We start from the raw sequence: 17664 nt of genomic DNA, 5'->3' as shown, positions 1-17664 counted from the left end.
AATCAGGCCGGCTGAAGGCTACCTGCAGGCAGATAACCCAAATGTAATGACTGCAACAGTGAAACACAAAGAACATCTTAACCCTCATGTATACTCTATTTTAAAAGTCTTCTGAATCCAACCTTTCCCCCACAAACCAAGAATGTCTGTTAAATTCTCAGGTATAATTTTTAGGTTCTGAAGATTTGTACTAGCAGACACTGGAAAATATTTGACAATTTATGAACACACACTTTAGTTCTATTACAAGGACAGTTCTCATCTAATTGCATTTAACTATTCGAACATCAACATGGTATTAATGTTGTTTTATAAATGTGTTTACTATGTCTGTTTTGACTGAATTTAGTGTGTGTGTATTTGTACTGTTTTATTTGTTCTAGACCACGGTTATATCCTGTTGTTCTTAAATAAAGTTAACTTTAACAAAAAAATTATCAGGCTTTACAAAACAAAAGACGAGCCAGAATTTGGCTCTAAACTAGCACAATTAATGGCATCATCCATAACTAAAGGAATGTCCAGTGATTTAAGGATCAGGCAGGTACAGAAAATTCCTATATCTAATCAGGGACTGAGAGCATTTTCAATGGTCTCCTTCACTCTATGAAGGGTATCCTCAAATAAAACATCTTTTGGGGGAGTGAGGAACAGAATAAAGTCAGACAAACAGATCTGAGACAAATAGTTGAGAAGAATTTAGAGATGAGGAAAGAGTCCACCTGGGCATTCTTACACTTGGAGAAAGCATATGCCAAGGTCTCAAAAAAGCTGATCTGGGCAGTACTGTGGTGGTTTGAAGTCTCTGAAACATTGATAGAATTAGTGCAGGCTATGTACAAGGACCCAATGATGGAATTACGAACAGTGTTTGGCCTCACAGAGGGGTTCCTAGTGGGAGTGGGTGCACACCAGGGTTCAGCTCTGAGCCGACTGCTGCTCATACTGGTAATAGACTACGTTAGCAAACAGGCTGGAGGGGGACAGCTCAACAAAGTTGCTGTATGCAGACAATGTGGCATTACAGGTGGACTCTGAGTAAGAACTTCAGCAAAGGATAAGGGAATGGAATGCAAAACTGAAGGCACATGGGATGAAACTAAGCACAGAAAAGACGGTAGTAACTGGCAGCAAACTTGGGAAATCAGAAGATGGTGAGAACTGAGATAGAAGGAAGATAGTGGAACAGGTAAACAGCTTCAATTATCTGTGAAGGGAATTCTGAATGAAGAGGTCAAAGCTAGAATCAGAGGGCCTGCAGACAATTGGCATAGAGTCTCAGATGTACACTATGACAGAAGAATGCCAAAGAAGCTGAAAGTAAGGTGTACATGACAGTGGTGTGACCAGTACTACTGTATGGTACAGAAACCTGGGCAGTAAAGCAGACCAGATGAAGAAGCTAGAGGTGATGGAAATGAAGTGCCTAAGAAGTAGGATGCACACTGTGGGACAAACGAAGAAATGAGGACATACGAGTAGATGACAAATAGCTCCAATTGCAAAAAAGATCGAATGGAATAGATTATGGTGGTTTGGAAACATTCAGAAAAGCAGAAGATAATCTGGTGAAGATGATTTGGGACAGAGAGGAAGAAGGTAAGAGGAAACGAGTACGTTCAGCAAAGAGGTGGAAGGATTGTGTGAAAGAAGATCTGCGACAGTCAGGCATGAGTGTCGAAGGCAGAAGTGTGGCACTTTCAAGAGAGATGGTAACAGTTAACACAATACCCCAACCCCATGTAGAAAATGGGAAAAAAAGGAGGTGGATAATGATGATGAGGAGGTAGAGAATGAATTGTCTTCAGTATCCAACTGCAGGTAAGAGAGGGGGGAGATAAATGTTTCACACAAGCCAGTTTGCCTGATTCTGAGCCACAATATTTGAACTCCTTTGAGGAGGCGGCTTATTTTTCCTTCTGAGCGAGGGCACCCCTGACAGTGAAGCTTCATCAGCAGTTTTCTATCTGGGCTTCAAAAAAATTCCTAGAACAACTTGGTGTCTGGAAGTGGGAACGAGGAATGTCGGCTAAATCCAGGATAAAGGAAGCTAGGTGACTATCATCTTAGCTGAGGTGCCTTAGAGCTAGGTTTGGAAACATGGTTCACTTTAAAAGCCTTTGAGCATGGGTTGTTACTACTGAACTTAATCTGATTTCTTTCATCTTCCTTGCAAACAGTGTGGGGTAGACATTCTTCTCTTCACAAACAATATAGTGTTGGAATCCAAGGGCTGCAAAGAGGCCTCAGAACCAAACCGCAAAGAGGTTTCAACTTGAGAGGATGAGGTCTGAGCTGACAATACGGCGGTCTCCATAGCTGTTGTGCAAAGGCTTCTACAGTAAGAGATGCCAGGAATGGGGACCATGAAGTCACTTCTCTGATATCAGCATATTTGAGTCTAAAAAGGACTGACCGTCTCACCATCCCCTTGCCTTTTCTTCTACCTTAGGCACTTTTACTACTACTTTTTCTTATACAGGAAGTCAGGGGAAGAGTTGGTAGCAAGATGCAAGTAAGATACAGACTTATGAAGAAACTCTACCTTGTGCTTTAAAGTCCTCTGACTAGCGGATGCACAATGAGGATGTTGCTCTCCACACAAAGGTAAAAAAAAAAAAAAAAAAAAAAAAAAAGAGAGAAAGATAGAACCTGCAGAAATCCTGAGGAATTTGCTGTCTAAACCTAAAAGTTATTAGCTTTCTTCGAAACAGATATCTAGCCACATAAGATGCTAATAAAAATTAACCTATGAAAATGCATGTAGTAGTGACACTTCTCTAGAAGTGAGGAATCATGCTATATCGATGGATTGATGACACAACCAAAGCTTACCCTGTTCAGTGAATTGCAACAAGGTGACTGTCAATATTCCTGCATATAGCAGGAACATGCAGAAATTTAAGTCTGAGAGAATCCACTGGACCAAGATGGGGTTAAGGTGAAGAGCTCTGGAAGTCAGGCAGGTCACCGGGTTACTGCAGGCAGGAATTAAAAAAAAAAAACAGTACTTCAACAATGGATATTAAGACGACCATCAGCTCTTCCTGTTCTAGTATAATTTATGACTAGAATATGTACCTGCCTATCACTTTCGCAAGTTGATTTCTATATGTACTGGAATAAAAAAAATAAATAAATTGTGTCACAGCAAGAAAAACGGTCATTGCTTTCGTCAGTGACTGCAGCTTCTGGCTGTGTAAGCAGTGTGTGGCTGAATTCTGCCTGCATACATGTCTGTAGTCTATTAGAACTGCTGGCAGCATCTAATTATTACCCATGGAAAATACATGTCAGATGACTTGTCCACAAACAAGCAAGACAGGTGAACTTCAGAAGTGTTGCTGTAAAACACAGATAAGATACAACTAAAAGTATTTTGAACAACATTGGTTAAAGTATTTAAGAAAAATCTATAAATTTGAACTTCAACACTTATTAAATGAAAAATGCAAGGTTAAACCACCTCACCTTGCTAGATCCTCCAACTCCTATTTGTTTCAAAATAGTATACACCTTTCCTTTAACTACGATTTTGTCATTTGAGGTTCGAGAAGTTACCTACGAGGAAAAAATACATTTACAAAAAACGTGCAGACAAAAAAGGAAAAAAAAAAATCAGTATTACAGAAAATCATGTTACCTAGATTAAGAAATTGTCTTAAGTATTGGAAAATATTGACCCCTTAGGTTCTACAAAAGGCAATGTCTGGTGCCAGAGTGCAGTAGAGAAACCAAATTTGAAGTATGATCCACCTGCGTGAACCTGCATGTATCTCTTGTTTTCCAGAAGGGTAGGAACGTGCAAGACAAGTGTCCTTCAAATCTAGAGTCACCATTCTAGCCCCTGGGAAGATGACATGAAAGAGTTTTTGAAGGGTTAACATTCTAAATTTTGGCATTACCAGGAATTTGTTGTATTTTGAAAGGTTCAGTATGGGTCTCCACGCATTCCTTCTTTTCTGGGAACCAGCAAAAGGCCTGAGTAAATCATACACTTGCTTCTTTTTCTGGGAACCAGCAAAAGGCCTGAGTAAATCATACACTTGCTTCAGATGGAGGGACTGGTTGAACAGAGCTCTGATGAAGCAGATCTTCTAAGATAGAAAGAATCAATTCCCCTTTATTGCTTTTGAGGGGCAGGAATGCCTAGGAAGGGTAGGATTTTCCAAAACTGTAGAAAGTAGTACTTTCTAATTATCTGCAGCACCCATTTATCCCGGGTGATTTGCTCCCAATGTCTGAAGATGGAAGCGACCCTCCCACACAGGAAGGTATGAGGGAGGTGGAGAAGGGGTGGGACTTTTTTCTGTAGGGAAAGTGCCGAGCACATCCACAGCTGCTCTCTGGGAGGTTGGGTCTTTAGCCACCACCCTCCCCAGGTCTGTGATGTTGGTCACCAACACTTCCTTTGATACCTAGGTCTTCTCACTTTTTAGCTTTTTATTGCTTTGGGGAAGAGGGCCAAGGTTTGATGGGATAGTTTCTGTTCTTTCTGGGGGTAGGGAAAGAAAAAGCTCCTTTTCTGTTTCCCGCTTCTTACACAGTCTCTCAAACACCTTCGCAGCCTGGGGCCCATAGAGAAATTTTTTGTATAGTGGGTCATTAAGGAGCTCAGCTTTAACTTGGTCTGACAGAGGCTGTGCCCTCAACAGCCAGGCATGTCTCCTTATGACAAACTTAGCAGCAGCCAGTGCATCACAGCTATATTTAAGTGAATGGCTGAACACCTGAAGGCCTACAATGTAGAACTCTTGGACATTCCTACTGAGGTTCTTATCTTGTATCCCCCCTCTGCCTTAGCTTTTATTTGTTCCTGGACTGACTCAATGTATTTCAGAATATGGAGCTAGCAGTTCAAAATTCTCATGACTAGGGTGGCTGAACTGCAATTCTTGCAGCCAAGAATCCCTTATGAAATTATAGAAAGAGATTTTCCCTTGGTGGATTCCAGACATATCACAGATGGATCCAACACTACACTCTTCCAGAGGAGCATGTGGATTTCAAGCACAATGGAGGGGGTTAATGGGTTGCAAAGACAATGTCCAAGATTTGGTGAACTGGCAGTATCATGAGGGTTACAGGGACAGGAAGAATCAAGCGCTTTCTATAGATAGCTTGCTTGTCCTTCGGAAAACTCTCTACACTCACAATTAAAGGAAGCACCAGTGGACTTGGGCCTCACAGATGTCAGACCAAGGTGCTACCAAAAGCACCTCGCCCGAGTCATTGATCTCTGGATGAGCTGGAGAATCTGAAACAGATATCTCATTACAGGTTCAAAGGTAAATACTAGGCTAGCTGCCTTTGCAGACCATTTTAAGCCTAGCCAGTTTCCCTTTCTGTACTCAAAATAACCTATTCCATTTGGTTATAGATTGGAGTCAACCATCATTTCTTTGCCCTTCTCACAGTTTTTTCCTTTGGGTGATTTTTGGGATGATAACCTGGAAGCCAGTGGACATAATAGCTTCTGAAACTTACGTGATTCTAAATGTAGCTGGAAGTATTTGACCGTGCATTTAATGGTTTTGCTGTTAAATTTAGTACAAAAAGGACAGTTTGGCAGATCATCACCACACAGTGGTGCAGCGGTTAACGTTGTCGCCTCACAGCAAGAGGTTCTCTGGTTCGATTCTCGGCTGGGGTGTTGCCTTCCTGTTGTATGGAGTTTCTCCTCCTGTGTGCTCGCGGGTTTCCTCCGGGGTTTCCTCCCCCCCCATCCAAAGACATGCATGCATCTTTCTCCCCTCTCCCTCCGCTCAAAAAAAGAGGATCTGTGGAACCCGGACCGGACATTCCAATCAAAAAAAAATAAAATAAATAATAAATAAATAATCATGCTGAGGCCCTAAACAGAGCAGGGAATAGGAGTGGTATTCTTCTTGGGGGATTGGCTTCCCACATTGTAATTACTTTATTTGTAAACATTAAACAGCCAACATAAAAATATTACTAAGATAAAGAAAGTTCTCCAATAAAGCACTTACCTGAATCTCCTGATAGCAGTGTCACTTGGCTTGAACATACAAGGTCTTCTACACTGGACAAAAATGGCAAGAATAGTTGTACAAATCTTACCAAACCATAGATGTCCTTCTCTTCCATGTTGCAGTATTCATAAAGTACAGTTGTGTACACTTACCATAAATGTAGATGTTCGAGTGTCTTCACTGTTGCAGTCATCACATTTGGTTTATCTGCATGCAGGTAGCCCTCAGCTGGCCTGAATACCATAGTCTTGGGATTTGTGTCGGATGCTGTCGTTTCTACCATGTCGTCAGGGGTATAAAACATGCAGCCGACGCTATATCAGTTTTTCTTGCCCCAGATGCCAGGTGTCCCCACAATAGGAAGCAATTACATGGTATGGAACACCCCCAGCAAAAAAGCAATTACACATATCAAGTATGCCAAACAAAAAAGATAGATAAAAGTAAAGAGAAGTCATGGGGCTGGAGGGAGGGTAACCAGGACTGCAACAGTGAATACACTTGAACATCTACATTTATGGTAAGTGTACACAACTATACTATGTTTTTCATGTTTCATTGTTGCAGTCATCACCTTTGGGTTGATTCCCAAAGCTAAGGAAGGGTGGAGGAAGTTAAGGAGCATTAAGGCTAGCAAAGAGGCCCTGTAAGACTGCTGTGGCAAATCCAGCTCTGGATTTAGAAAAGATAGGTAAGTGATAATGCTTGGTGAAAGTATGTACAGAGCTCCAGGTTGCAGCTTCCAGGATGTCCATGGTAGGGACTCCTCTGAGAAAAGCAGCAGAGGTAGATGCAGCCCTGGTGGAATGTGCTCTTATCCCCCGTGGGGTAGGGTTTTTCATGGTGCTTGTAGCAGAAATGGATGCAATGTGTTATCCATTTGGAAATGGTTTGCTTTGAAATGGCTTTCCCCTCAGCCCCTGCACCAAAGCTGACTAGCAGCTGGTCAGATTTTCTGAGAGGCTTAGTCCTGTCCAGATAGAATCTAAGCCGTCTGTGTATGTCCAGGGAATGTAATATCCTTTCCCTTTATTCTGGGGATTAGGGAAAAAAGTAGGCAAATGAATGGACTGGTTCAGAGCCACATTAGATACCACCTTGGGCATAAGTGATGGATTAGTCCTAAGGGAAACCCTGTCCGCATGGAAGATAATGAAGCGTTCCACCTCCATACGGGACTTCAGTTCAGACACTCTTCTTGCAAAAGTGATGGCTAGAAGTAAAGCTGTTTTCCAAGAAAGAAATGTCAACTCTGCTGTAGCAGCTGGTTCAAAGGGGGGGGGGGTAATTTTCTCCAACACAAAGTTTAGGTCCCAGGCTGGAGTGGGAGCTCTCCTGGGGGGGGGGTCTTAAATATTTGGCCCCTCTAAGGAATTGTTTTAGCAGTGGATGAGAGAAGAGGGGTGGCTCAGTATTATAATGTGCTGATATGGCTGTGGCATGAATTTTAACTGACGAGAAAGATAGGCCCTTGTGGAGCATTTCTGTTAAATAATCTAGAATATGTGGGAAGCTGGGCACAGTTGTGCCCATCCCTTGAGCCTGGCTCCAGGAACAGTATCTTTTCCACTTTTCTGAATAGGATTTTCTAGTACTAGGCCTCCTTGCCTCAAGAATGACATCCAGCACCTGCTTACTAAGGGTTGCTAAAGGTGAGCTCAGGGGATTAGCCAGGCTGCAAGGTTCAGGGTTTGAAGCTGAGGGTGCAGAATATGGCCTGCCTGCTGGGACAGCAGGGAAGGAGTCTGAGGCATGTGCCATGGTTGTAGCATTGTCAGACTGCACAAAAGGGGGTACCAGTGCTGCCATGAACAGTCCGGTGCAATCAGAATTGTCCTTGGCTTGTTCTGTTTGATCTTTAGCAGGACCTTCGAGAGGAGAGGCAGAGGGGGGAAGGCATAAACTGAGAGGCCTTCCCAGGTAAAGGACAGGGCATTCACTTTCCAAGCTTGACAGTGGGGAGTTCTGGTGCAGTACTTTCAATTGGTGGTTGTGAGGGGAAGGAAACAAGTCTACCTCTGGAGTCCCCCATTTGTTCCTAAAGAGCTTGAATATTTTGGGTTCCAGTTTCCATTCATGTGGGTCCATGAGATTTCTGCTCAAGTCGTCTGCCAGTGAATTTAGTTTGCTTGGCAGGAATTCAGCTTGTAGGTTCACTTGGTTGCTCAAGGCTGGGTTTCAGAGAGCCATGGCTAGTGTACAGAGTGGGTAGGAATGGGCCCCCCCCTGCTTGTTTATGCACCACATAACTGTGGTGTTGTCTGTCTTTACCAATAGATATCCTGGAAGAATAAGGTTTTTGAAGGCTGTCAGAGTATTCTGTAGAGCTAACATTTCTTTCTGATTGATATGTAGGTGCATCTGTATTGGGTTCCATTTGCCCTGAATGCACTGCCTGCCATGTGAGCCTCCCCATGCATAGTCTGAAGCATCTGCTGTTAGGGTTTGGGCGACAGGGGGTAGAGTGAAAGGGAGTCCCCTTGCTGTAGTTGCAGGCCTCTGCCCACCAAAGGAACTCTGCCCTTAGGCATGGGATGATCGGAATCACTGTTTTCAGGTTCTGAGAATGCTGACACCATAGACTTTTTAGATGCCATTGACGTTTCATCATATGCAGGCTTGAATATGGAATTAACAGAATGCAAAAGACCATGAACCCCAGGGCTTGCAGGATTTTCCTTGCAAATAGCTGGGTTTTTGTGGCCAGTAGGTTGAAGTAGGTTATCAAACTTGTTTCTCTGGAGTGAGGAATGCCATCTGGGAAGTTTTCAAGCTTGCTCCCAGGAATACAAACTGTTGGCAGGGTATCAGGTGTGATTCCTTCTCATTGATAGTGTACCCCAGTGAAGTTAGAAGTCTCTTTACAAATGCCAGGTGCTGTAATAGCAAGTCCTGACTCTCTGCCTGAATCTAGCAATCGTCCAAATATGGGTGAATCTGAATATTTCTCTGCCTGCAAAATGCAATGGCTGGAGCTAGGCACTTTGTGAATAGCCTGGGAGCAGTAGATCAGGCAAAGGGAAGTGCAGAAAACTGATAGTGCATGGAGCCTGAAGCCTGCCCTAAACCGTAGGTATTTCCTGCAAGATTCCCTTACTGGGATGTGTAGATAAGCTTCTTTTAAGTCTAGAGCTGCCAGCCAGGCATCCTTGACTACCATAGGAAGAAGCTGTTGAAGAGTTAGCATTTTGAATTTTGGAACCACCAGAAAGGTGTTGAGGATAGTCAGGTCCAGGATAGGACGCCAGGAGTTTTCTTTTCTGGGAACCAGGAACAGTCCTGAATAGAAACCTTGTCCCCTTTGTTCTGGGACAGGTTGAATAGCCTTGATGCTGAGGAGAGAGAGAGAACTTGTTTTTGGGCCTCTGCCCACTGGTTTGGGGGGAGGTCTGGCTATCCACTTGGGGATGGGAGAGAATGGAAGTGGAATCTGTATCCTAGGGAAACCATGTTTAAAACCCATTTGTCTTGGGTAATGAATTCCCAGTTTTTTGCATGTAGGGCGAGCTTTCCTCCTAAAGGTGCAAGAAGGGTTGGGAGGGTGGGCTAATGGTTAAGGTGTTTGCCTTATAAACACAAAGTGCAGGGTTCGAGTCTCACAAGGGATAATTGGCCAAGCTTTAAATGGCTCTCAAGGGCAGTTAGCTTAGTACTAATCTAATCTAGGTTGAGCAAGGCTTGGAAGAGTTAAGGATAAGTCATTGTGAAATTTTTCCATAAGGTGGTGGCTTACTACTCCCTGCTTTGGAAGTGGGAGCCCCCCACTGCTTAGATCTGTTAATAGCCTGAGACCTGATGTCTTGGTGGTTTGTTGCTCCTGGGTTTGGACTAAGAAGGCCTGGAAGGGACTGGAAAGGACCAGTTCTTTGATGGCCAGTGCCTACTGAATCTAGGTGGCTGTACTTGTAAAAAAAATCTTTAATGGTTTGCATAGATTTAGCTTTTTCCTCCATTCTTTTGAGGACTTTTTCCGCTTTGTTGCCAAAAAGGCAGTCTTGGTTTAAGGGTGCATCCAGTAATTTAGCTTTAACATGATCTGGCAAGTTTTGTTCCTTAAGCCAAGTATGCCTTCTAAGTACAGACCCAGTGACAGCAGCCCTGAAAGATGCTTCTAAAGCATCAAAACAGTATGTTTACCAACTTGGTCAGCAGAATGCATCAACTCTTGTAAATCTGTGTGTTCAGCACAGTCAAGAATCAACATAATTTTCTGTTTTAGTCCCATAATATGTTGCTGATACTTTAACTGGCAATTTAAAGCCCTAATGGCCAAAGTAGCAGAGGTATATACCTTCTTACCCCATCTGTCTAAAGCCCTAGAATCCCTGTCAGAAGGGGTAGGATTCTTGGCAGTAGTAGCCTTAATGCTTTTAGATCCTTGAGAAATGGTCTCTGGATCCACAGTAGGATTCTTGGAGAGGAATTTTAGAGAGACAGGTACTCTATATTACCTGTTAGGTTTCCTGGGAACTGGAGGCAAAGTGTCTGGGGTAAGGCTGGATTCCAGGAAAACATCATCTACAATCTCCAGAACAGGAGGGATAGCTAGAGGCCTGTGCTGAGGCAGGTTTAAAAATTCCCTAAGTCTCTTTTTGGACTGGGAATAGTCCTGGCTTTCCCAGCGGAAATGTTCCCTAAGGGTATGCAAGGATTCACCAAAAGAAAAATTGTCTGGAGGGGAAGCAAAGGGAATGGAATCCTCTGCATTAGAATCCTCATAAGTAGATAAGGGTAAATCATGGTAGTCAGAAGGAATAGAGATATCAGATGCCTGATCAGAAGAATCAGAAGACAATCAGTTCTAGGTCTCTTGGGGGGGGGGGGCTGGTTTCCCATAATTAAGGTAATAAGGTCTTCAGCTATTCTAATAATTTGTTTTTGAGGCATGTGGGTCTGAGAATGCGCTTTGGTCGTCAGTTTTCTAGGCATAGTGCGAGCTTTAGGCCTAAGGAATTCGGTATTTTTAGCTTGAAACAAAGTCGGCGGTTTAATATGAAAATCCGTAGGCCTGAATACACCCTCAGAAGCCGGTGCCTGCACTGTGGCTCCGGACCCATCCAAGGTAGAGACATCCGCAGGTTCCATAGTCGAAGAAGCATCTTGCTGCATACCGGACCCCAAGTGGGTCTCAGCAGAGGCCTGAAAATCTGTAGAAGTGGGCATCAGGGGCTGCGCGAAAGCACCTCAGTGAGTACCAGCAGACTGGTGACTAGCTTAACAGAAGTGTCGTCGGCAGTTTTGAACCTATGCAGTCTGTCTTTATCCTTACTTTTTTTTTTCAGAAGATCGGTAGTCGGATGGCTTAACTAAGCCATTTCAGAGTATGGAGATCGAGAACGAAAGTATTTAGCTACAAAAGTAGCCCGACGACGAATAGTTCGGGCGCTGAACAAGGCACAAAACCGACAGCGAGGGACGTCGTGGTCTGGGTCTAAACAGATGACACAGTAAGAAAGAAAATCGCTATGAGGTATTTACTTTCCACAGGCAAGACCATTATTAATTTTTTCTGATATCAGTTAGAGCAAGAAAAAAGGATCCCCGACGGGGTACTTATCTTTTTGAAGACTTCAAGTCTGAAACTTGAAAATGAAAATTTCAGGAGTCAGCCGACCAGCACTTGCGAAGTGCTTCTGCTTCGGGCACTGTACGGCAAGAAAGACTGATGTAATGACGTCGACTGTATGTTTTATACCCCTGACGACCTGACGTCATGGAAGAAGTGACAGCATCTGACACAGAAATCCCAAGACTCTGGTATTCAGGCCAGCCGAGAGCTACCTGCAGGCAGATAACCCAAATGTGATGACTGCAACAGTGAAACATGAAGAACATCATGAGAGAGACTTTCAAAGCTTATAAAAGGGAAAGGAGGTTGGAACAGAAGTCTCCATGAAACCATGCAGGATTGTCCTGGCAAAGCCTACTCTGGATCTGGAGATAGTATACAACTTGCAATGTTTGGTAAAGGTTTGGACAGAAGACCATGTAACTGCTTCCAGAACAGAGGCACTGTCCAGACCTTTGAAGAAGGCCCCAGAAAAAGATACAGCCCTAGTGGAATGAGCTTTTACAGAGGAAGTCTGTCTTTCCATGGAATACACAGCAGAAGGAAATACCCTTAGAGGTCCAAGTGGAAATAGTTTCTTTAGAAATAAGTTTTCCCAGTGCCCTGGGATGAAAGGATACAAAGAGTTGTTCTGATTTCCTAATGGACATGGTCTGCTCTAGGCAAAATCCAAGTTGTCTATGCGCATCCAAGGTACGTAGCACTCTTTCACTAGAAGTTTGAGGGGAAGGAAAGAAAGTAGATAGATGATAGATTGGTTAAGGGACAAGTCATTAACCAATTTAGACAAGAAGGAGGGATTAGTATGGACTAAAACCCTATCGTTGTGGAAGATGAGAAAAGGTTGGGAAGCTATTAAGGCTTGAAGTTCAGAAACTCTTCTAACAGAGGTGATGGCTGCCAGCAAAATGTTCTACCACGTGCAAAACTTCAAAGCCGCTGAGACTGCAGGCTCAAAAGGAGCCAGAGTAAGGTTTCCCAGTACAAAATTCAAATCCCAGGGAGGAGGAACAAGACTCCTGAGAGGTCTGATGGGAAGGGCTCCTTTATGAAAGACCTTAACCTCTAGCCTATAAGCTAAAGGAGGAGATAAAGGGAGACATGCAGAAACGGGGGATAAGTGGGCTTTAAGAGAAAAGTAGGCCAATCTGGCCTTAAACAGTTCACACAAATAAGAGCTAACTAAGGGAATGTCCACTGAAAATGCATCAAGCCATTTCTTCAGACACCAGATGGAGAACCTCTTCCATTTGGACGAGTAGAATCTCTTAGTACTGGTTTTCCTGACCTCTTGCAGGACTAGAAGCAAGTCATCAAAAAAAAGGTGTCAGAAAGGGATCAGAAGCCTATCACCCACAGAGTAAGGCTCAGTGTTGTTAAATGTGGGTGGATAACAGATCCTTTGTTTTGTGTGAGAAGATCCATTCTATGAAGTAACTTGTGGTGATTGCCCTTGGCTAATTGCAGAAGAGGGATCCAGTGCTGTCTTGACCAAAAGAGGGTCACCAATATTATTTTTGGTTTGTCCTGCTGTATTTTCAGCAGAATTTTCTGAATCAGTGAGAAGAGGGAAGATGCATAAAGAAACAACCTCTTCAATGACAATGAGAGAGTGCCCACCTTCCATACCAGATGATCTGGGACTCTGACACAAAACTATGGAAAATGTCTGCTCAAGGGGGAGGCAAAAAGATCTACTCAAGTACCCCACCAATGGGGAATGTCCAGAAACGCATTCCTACAAAGCATCCATTAGTGAGATTGCGTCATGGATCTGCTTAGAGTGTCTGCCAAAAATTTTGAGCAGAAGGAATGTAAACAGCTAGTAATGTGACCTCTGCTTGGGAAGCAATCTCCCAGCATGAAACACCGGACTGTAGAGCAGGTATGACTTTGTGCCACCCGCTTATTCACACACCCAAAGGGCTGAGTTGTTGCCTGTGAACAGTTTCAAGGGACCTGGGAGGAGAGAGGACTGGAAAGCTTGGAGAGCAAGAATCAAAGCCCTCATCTCATTGATGTTGATATGTTGTTTCCTTATGGAAGGAGACCAAAGGCCTTGAACTTTCAAGTTTCCCAATGCTGCTCCTTCACCCCATATCTAAAACATCTGTAAATAGCTTCTGCACAGAATGCGGGGTCTGTAGAGGAAGATCTGGACTCAGAGATGTGTTGAATCCACCAGTGTAACTCTTTCTTCAGACAAGGGAGAAGAGGAAGAACAAACTCCAGATGATAAGCATGCTGTTACCAGAATGTTTTCAGATACCTCTGGAGTTTTTGCAAGTGATCTCTGGCTAAGGGTAACATGGGGATAACAGATGACATGAACCCTAAATTCAGAGAAAAACTCTGGCTGATCGAGTATACAACTGTTGAAAATAGGTCAGCAGAGACTGCATTTTTTTGTGGAGGGAGAAATCATAAGGTCTGTCTTTATAATGCAGCTCAAGAAAATCTGATCCTGAAAAGGGCTTGAGGGAAGACTTGCTATATTTGACAGTGAACCCCAGGCTTTGGAGCAGAGATATGGTGGTTCGGAGGTTCTGTTGCAAAATGTTGGGATAGTTTGCTTGAATAAGCAGCTCGTCCACGTAAGGGTAAATCAGAATTCCACAAAGTCTGCAAAAGGCAATGCCAGAAACCAAGCATTTTGTGAAGACCCTTGGAGCCTTGGAGTCTAAAGGGCAAAACACAAAACTGAAAATGAGAGGAAGCAACAGTAAAAAAGGAGAATTGCCTGAACAGCAAGTGAATGGGGATATGAAGATAAATATCCTTGATGTCTAGAGAAAACATAAAGGCCCGAAGGAAGCAAAAGAGGGAACAGCCTGGAGTGTGAGCAGGAGGAAGGTGGGAACCTGAAGAAAACGAGCGAGTTGAGACAGGTCTAAAAGTAGTCTCCATGGACCATCTTTACTGGTAAATAGAAACATCCCGGAATAGAACCATTTTCCTCTTTGCAGAGGGGGGACTTCCTAAAAGGTCCCCTGTGAGATAAAATCTTGAAGCACCTGAAGGGAAAAAAAAAAGAAGTTGGTCTCAAGGGGGTTGAGGGAAGCTGATGAAAGGAGGGATGCATTCCCAAACCATGCAGTAGCCATTTTGGATAACAAAAAAGACCCATCTGTCTGTGATAATTCTGGTCAATGAAGGAGGAGAGAAAGGCACTGGGAAAGAGGAATGTTGGAGAGACTGGGCAGGTAGCCACAGACTACCTGGCCTGTCAGGAAAGGGGGACTTTTGAGCCGAGGCTGGCTGAGGTCTGCCTGTGTTGTCCCTTTCTTGTAAGGGGGAGGAGGGGTGTGGCTTTTCTTATTCACAAAATGAGGTTCGAAGATGTATAACAAAGTGCCTGTTGTAACTTTAAGAAGCATTTCCAAGTGAAGCCACGTGCATGTAAATAGTGAGCATGTGCAGGCAGCAGGCCATTTTGAAGAACAGCCAGTGTGAGAGCATGTACGAGTGTGGCAGTCTATTTACAAGTTTAAGTTCAACTTAAAAAGCCTCAATCCAGATGTGTTTGTATATAATAAAGCTGCTTAAACCCAACCCACAACTGTTGGTCTGTTTTGTCCTGACCAGATGAGCGGCATAGTGTCAGAACCAGGATTAAGAAAACAACTTCTTCAAGCCACGAGATGCAGAGTGGATGGTGAAGGCATATTGAGCAGGCTGGGTGAATACAGTGCTTAAACAACTAAAAGGGCCAGAAACGAACTTCAGGTAACAAAGACTTGCACAAATTATTTATTTTGTAAAGAAAACTATAAGAAGCATTCCTAAAGCACAAAACGCATTACTAATCAACCAAACAGCACAAAGATGTATCATTAATCAAATGAAAAGCACAAAAAGCATTGATAATGAAACGAAATGTTCAAAACCACGACATTTGAAAATTATCAGAAAAGCTCATATGGGTTTCAGAGTTGCCTCAAGTTAGCATAACGAGCAACTTTAAAGTAAAACAAGCACAAGAAAAGTATAATGAGCATGAAATGAGGTCAAATGGGCATAATGAGTAGAGTACAATAAAAGGGCAAATAAGCATAGAAAAGCAAGGTTCATACTAGGCTATCTGCCCGAGGGCATTTACAAGCCTAGCCCATAGTTTTGTGGCTTACGCCACCCCTTTAGTTTGGAGAAACTATGCCCATTATTTTGCTGTGCCTCTGTCAAGCAGTGACACTGAGGTAACCCCTGGGGTGTATCTGCGATCTCCCATCCATTGGTCAAGATTCCTCTTGAACAAGGCCAGCGAGGTGCTCTGCCTCACATAAACCGGGATTTTGTTCCACAGCATAGGGAGTCTTTGGGTGATGAATCTATCCCTCCAGCACGTCCTATTAATAACTGTGTCGAGGTTTAAGTCTCCCGCCCTTGTGGCTCTGAGGGATCTAGATTTTTTGAGATGAAGCATGTTCATCAAATCTGGGTTTGACATGGCCTTGTATGTCAGGCACAGGTCACCTCTGAGCAAGCGGTAAGCAACTGAATATAACTGGAGTTCTTTCAGTCGGGCAGCATAAGACAGATTTTTGAGACCCTTTATCCTTTTGGTGAGGAACTTTTGTGGCCTCTCCAGCTGCTGCAAGTGTCGGGTCAGATACATTCCGAATGGGGCATTGTACTCAATCATTGGTCTGATGAGTGATGAGTATAGGGAGACTATGACCTCCCTTGATCTAGATGTGAATCCCTTCATGATAAGGTGGGCAATGTAGAAGGTCTTCCGAACTACTTTAGCAATATGAGTGTCGAATGAAAGGCTACTGTCAACCTGGGTTCCTAGGTCCCTGATAACTTCTTCTGTGATCAGGGGATTGCCACCTATATGGTAGCTAGTGGTAACCTTGTTTTTCCCCGAAGGGTATGACTATGCATTTCTTGGCATTTAGCTTTAGGCCATGGCTCTGGCACCAGTTATCCGTTTCTGTGAGACCCTTCTGAAGGATATCTGTGTCGGATGTGTTTTTGACTACGGCGCCCAGTTTGCAGTCATCTGCAAACTTTGTCAGCCATAACCCTCCTGTGTTTGCTTGTACTTCAGAAAAGTAGATGCCAAACAAGAGTGGGCCCAGGACTGAGCCCTGTGGGACACCACTTGTGACAGGCTTTGAGTCTGACATGGCGCCAGCAACTCTGACCCTGTGGGTTCTGTCACTCAGCCAGTTTGCAACCCATCTTGTAATGTATGGGTTTACATTTAAGTTGATGAGTTTTTCAATGATACCAGAGTGGGGTATTGTATCGAAAGCCTTCGCCAGGTCTAGGTAGGCTGTATGGACTGCCTTTCCCTCGTCAATGGCCTTGGTGACTGTTTCGAAGAAGTCAACCAAGTTTAAAAGGCATGATCTGCCTTTGACAAAGCCAAACTGGGTTGGATCCAAACTCTGCAAATTTCCTATGTCTTTATTTATGAGATCCATTATGATCCTTCTCCATGGCTTTGCAGATAAGGCTTGTCAAGCTAATGGGACGGTAATTTCCAAGGTCGGTGGAGGCACCGCCTTTGTGGAGTGGGACCACAGTCGCTGTGCGCCACTCCCTGGGCACGTATCCGGAGGTGAGACTAAGATTAAACAGCTGTCCTAACTGTGGGTTTAATTCCTCGTTGAGTTGATGGAGCACACAGCCGGGGACACCATCAGGTCCCATGGATGCTGTGTTCTTTGCCTTGGAGAGAGCAGTTCTCACCTGGGCGTTACAGATTTTTGGGGGGGCTACAATCATTTGGTATAGATATCTCTCCTTTAGGGGGGGAGGGGGGGAGAAGTTTGCACTGAACCTGTCAGCCAGTATATGTTGGCAATGTCTGCAGGATCAGTAATCTTCACATCATTTTGAACTAATTCTGAGCATATCTGGGAGTTTCCTCCTTGGTTTCTGACATAGCTAAAGAATGCCTTATGGTTGTCTTTAGAGTCCTTAGCTATTTTTTTCTCAAAATTAGCTTTGGATGATTTTATGAGAGCTCTTAGCTTTTTACTTATAGTGATCAGCGGTGTCTTACCTTTTAAGGATTTTGCTCTATCTTGTAGTAGCTTTCTCCTTTTGTTGTAGAGTTTGTTTATGGCTGGGGTCCACCAGACTGGA

The 17664-nt window shown here is 43.7% G+C and overlaps 1 protein-coding gene across 1 annotated transcript in view; it reads right to left on the bottom strand.

The window, feature by feature from the left end:
• Positions 1-17664, bottom strand: part of TTK (TTK protein kinase) — a gene marked incomplete at its 5' end in the record, with an annotated part of 1887454 nt that overhangs the window by 937026 nt on the left and 932764 nt on the right. Inside the window, 1 exon segment of the mRNA XM_044074056.1 lies at positions 3472-3561. Coding sequence (XP_043929991.1) covers positions 3472-3561 — 90 coding nt within the window.

Source organism: Protopterus annectens, chromosome 1.part1, assembly GCF_019279795.1.
Source record: "Protopterus annectens isolate FY-2018-M chromosome 1.part1, PAN1.0, whole genome shotgun sequence".
Taxonomy (NCBI): Eukaryota; Metazoa; Chordata; order Ceratodontiformes; family Protopteridae; genus Protopterus; species Protopterus annectens.
This window is presented reverse-complemented; position numbering and strand designations above follow the sequence as displayed.